Source organism: Egretta garzetta, unplaced genomic scaffold (genome assembly GCF_000687185.1).
Source record: "Egretta garzetta isolate BGI_Z169 unplaced genomic scaffold, ASM68718v1 scaffold80, whole genome shotgun sequence".
Taxonomy (NCBI): Eukaryota; Metazoa; Chordata; class Aves; order Pelecaniformes; family Ardeidae; genus Egretta; species Egretta garzetta.
Window position 1 is genome coordinate 799 of NW_009258214.1, and position 4102 is coordinate 4900.

The 4102-nt window shown below is 53.2% G+C and overlaps 1 protein-coding gene across 1 annotated transcript; it reads right to left on the reverse strand.

Moving 5' to 3' along the window:
• Nucleotides 1-392: 392 nt before the first annotated feature.
• LOC104121734 (olfactory receptor 14J1) lies at nucleotides 393-1329 on the reverse strand (the record flags this gene model as incomplete). Its single annotated transcript, XM_035890992.1, has 2 exons — nucleotides 648-1329; nucleotides 393-613 (listed from the first exon to the last, which is right to left on the reverse strand). Coding segments are annotated over exons 1-2 (903 nt in total), but the record flags the coding sequence as incomplete, so codon positions are not given.
• Nucleotides 1330-4102: the final 2773 nt, after the last annotated feature.

Genomic DNA, 4102 nt, shown 5'->3' on the forward strand with positions numbered 1-4102 from the left:
TATGAAGGTGGCAGAAAGGGTCTGTGCACTGAGGCAGTGAGGGGCAGCCCCGAGGTCCACAAGTCCCTGCTCCTCCATGTGGTAGCTGGGCTTGTGGCTCCTTGGCCGTTCCTGTATGGTGGCGCTGCACCCCCAGCTTCAGAGGTGATGTAAGAGATGAAAGCCAAGACAAATAATTTTCTGCTGGATTCTTTATTGTCATATGTACATGAGGTCTTTCAGGTCTAAAAATGCACTTGTAGGTGGGTAAGAATAATATTAATTCATTAAACCTAATATAAGACGTATAATAAACAAAGAGACAAAAGACTCATGTGATCAAAAGAGCAACACATCTTTTCCTGAGGATGCTGGACACCTTATTAATGCTGCAGTACTCCATGTTAAAATACTTTCTTCAGGACCTCCTTGATCTCCTTGTTCCTCATGCTGTAGATGAGGGGGTTCACTGCTGGAGGCACCACTGAGTACAGGACTGCCACCACCAGATCCAGAGATGGGGAGGAGATAGAGGGGGGCTTCAGGTAGGCAAACATTGCAGTGCTGAGAAACAGGGAGACCACGGCCAGGTGAGGCAGGCACGTGGAAAAGACTTTGTACCGTCCCTGGGAGGCACGTGGAAAAGGCTTTGTGCCGTCCCTGCTGAGAGGGGATCCTCAGCACGGCCCTGAAGATCTGCACATAGGACAGCACGATGAAAACAAAACAACCAAGTGTTAAACAGACACTGACCACAAGAAGTCCAACTTCCCTGAGGTAGGCATCTGAGCACGAGAGCTTGATGATCTGGGGGATTTCACAGAAGAACTGGTCCACAGCATTGCCTTGGCAGAGTGGAATTGAAAATGTATTGGCTGTGTGCAGCACGGCAGTGAGAAAACCACTGCCCCAGGCAGCTGCTGCCATGTGGACACAAGCTCTGCTACGCAGGAGTGTCCTGTAGTGCAGGGGTTTGGAGATGGCCACGTAACGGTCATAGGCCATGATGGTGAGAAGAAAATTTTCTGCTGAAATGAAAAAGACAGTCAGAAAGACTTGTTCAGCACACCCCAAGAATGAGACATCCCTGGTATTCCAGAAGGAATTGGCCATGGATTTGGGGACAATGGTAGAGATGGATCCCAGATTGAGGAGAGAGAGGTTGAGGAGGAAGAAGTACATGGGGGTGTGGAGGCGATGGTTGCAGGCTATGGTGGTGATGATGAAGCCATTGCCCAGGAGGGCAGCCAGGTAGATGCCCAGAAAGAGCCAGAAGTGCAAGAGCTGCAGCTCCCGCCTGTCTGCAAATGCCAGGAGGAGAAACCCAGTGATGGAGCTGTTGTAGGACATCTCCTGCTTCTGGGCATGGAAACTGCTGAAGGAGATAAACCAGAAAAATTCAGAGAAGCTTTATTGGGAAATATTTGATTCACTCATTCTGAAACACCTAAGGGTGCTTTCCTGGGGCACACTTACGCAGCTTCAAGGCATCAGCTCTGGTTGGTGCTGGCTGTGTGCGCTGTGCAGAGCAGTGCCCTCCACCCATGGGCTCATTAAGGGTCAGCCCTGCTTTACAGCAATGACACATGGAGGCAGCAGTGGCCCTGTGTGTTTGGAGAGGGGGTTCCAGGGGAGGAGTTCCCTGAGCTGCACTATAGCACAGGGTAAAAAGCTCAGAAGGATGCTTTCTTCCACAGAAAAAGGTGGGAGATGAGGTGCAGCAAATATGTCTCCTTACACTGTGTTTCAGGATTCAGACACCCTCATCCCTCTTGGGAAATGTTCTTGGGAATGGTAATAAAGCACAGCTATGCAGTGTAATGATGAATAGGACAGGACCGGGATGGTGATTTGCATGGGCAAATCAGATGCTGTCAGCCACCACAAAGGTCCTGGAGGAGAGCTCTGCCCTTCTGGAGGGATGCTCACAGCCCTGCAGGACTCCCTCTCCAGCAAAACCAGCGGTGTTAAGGTGATTGCTGAGGGAATCAGTGTCTCCTTGCCCAAACACCGACTGCAGTGTCTTGACCCAGAAAAATTAAGAAAGGGATTGGGCACCCTGGTGTCATGGAAACAGCTCCAGCGCAGCACCATCCAGTTCTGTGTCTGAGCAGGCACTCAGCACCCCCAGCCCTTACCCCACACCACCACTCTTACTGCCGGGGACCCCAAGAGCAGGAAGAAGAGCAGCACAGCCATGGGCAGAAACAAAGAACAACTCTGTGACTCTCCTGTGAAGGGAAGCAAGGAGAGGAGAGGCGGATGGGCATGCAGGAAAGCATTCTCCTTGCCCAGCACAGCCCAGCACTTCCCAGGCAGCAAAATGCAGAGGGAAGGAGCCACATGGAAGGAGAGATGCACCTCTGCTCTTCTGGAGCTCTGGCTGCAGCTGAGGCAACTCCTGCCCTGGAGCACACAGCGTGGAGGGCAGAGGCTGTGCTGGGAGGGAGACGAGAGCAGGGGTCTGCTCCGAGGAAGTGATCTGCACTGGACGGTTGACAGGGAGCTTTCCAAATTCTCCCTTCCATAACATTGCTGATTGGAGTTTCCTATAGTTATCTGCCCATGTGTCTGCTGCCTGGAGCTATCCCCGCTGAGAACAGTTTCTCTGCCCTCAAATGTTTCCCTCTCAGCAATCACAAACACCATCAGCAGCTGCTGTCTGCTCAGCTCTGCCCTGAAGAAACCTCCCAGTTTCAGGCACTCTCCAGAGGTACTCCCCACAGTAAGGAGCAGGTACGATAAAGCCTGATGAGGACAACAGAGGTGATGCTGGTGCTCTCTGTAAGTACAGGAGTGAGTGGAAGCAGATCACTTGGCCCCTACCACACCTACTGACATCTCAGTGGAGCAGATCTGGACTCCCAGTCTCCCACTCCACAAGTAGAAGTGACTTTTCCCTGGAAGAGCAGGAAATTGAAAGCACAGACCCAGGAAAGCTCTTCACCTTTAGGGTAGCCCCTGCTTCTGGCAAAGTCCCCTCTAAAATTCCCTGGGCACCTCTGGGCGTGCACCCAGGCTTCAGCCCTTCACTCTTGTCTAACATGAGCCCCTGGGCTGGGAGCCCTCCTGACAGATCCTGGAGGCTGGAGGCTATGGGAGCTTCAGGGGAGCCTTCTTGGTACCACAGCTGCATTGCCCTGCACCAAGAGACTTACCGTGTCAGGGGCTGTCCAGGTTTCTTCCCTTTCAGCTCTGCCCTCTCCTCCCACTCCCGGCTGCCTTGAATCTCTCCCTGCCCTACTCCTTTTCCCAGAGCCCTGCTGGGCTTTGCCGAGGAGCTCTTCCTTGGTAGAGCTGTCTCTCGGCAGTGCTGCCTGCTTGCCATGAGCTCCTTCTACCCCAGGAGCCTGTCTCAGCCCAGCAGCAGAGGACCTGCCCAAGGCGTCACTGTCTCTGCCCCCACCCCACTCTGCACGGCCTCCAGGTGTCCCTGGGGCTCTCCAGGAACCTCCTTGGAAAGAGACTGAAGCAATCACCCACGTTTCCTGCCTTAACTCTGCAGAGATGTTTCCTTCCAGCAGTGTCCTTCCTCCTCTCAGAGACACAGTTAGGTCTAAGAATCCACCTTCCTTCTCCCATCCTTAGGCAGGAGACCTGAATACTGATGGGGAGGGACATCCTTCACCCATGCTGCTGAGGGAAGGGAATCAGCTGTGTCAGTGGAGGCATCTCATCCTGCATCTGTAGTCGTGGGGCTGGACCTCAGCTCCCTCCCGTGCCTGCCACCAACCCACAGGAGGTGGTGAGGTTCCTCTTGATGCTTCAGTAATGGCGTCTGTTAAAAATAGGCACCTGCACTCCTTTTCTATGGTCCCATGGTCGCTGATGGAGATGGAGACCAGGAGTTCCCACACAAACACCTGGTGACATCTGAGGGGCCAGATGTCATCCATGGTAATGGAGCAGTGCTGACACACTGGGAAACATTTGGGGGCATCATCCTGCTGCCTGGTGAGGATGCCAACTGAAATGACAGCAGATGCCCGCAGTTAGGATCTCACCACCTCTCCCTACTCACGCTTCTCAGGGCCACCTTTCAAGGTGTTCAGCTGACCCAATGGAGTTCTGTGCCAGAGGGAGAGGGAAGCCTTTCTCTCTCTCCTCTCCTTTAGCTGTATTT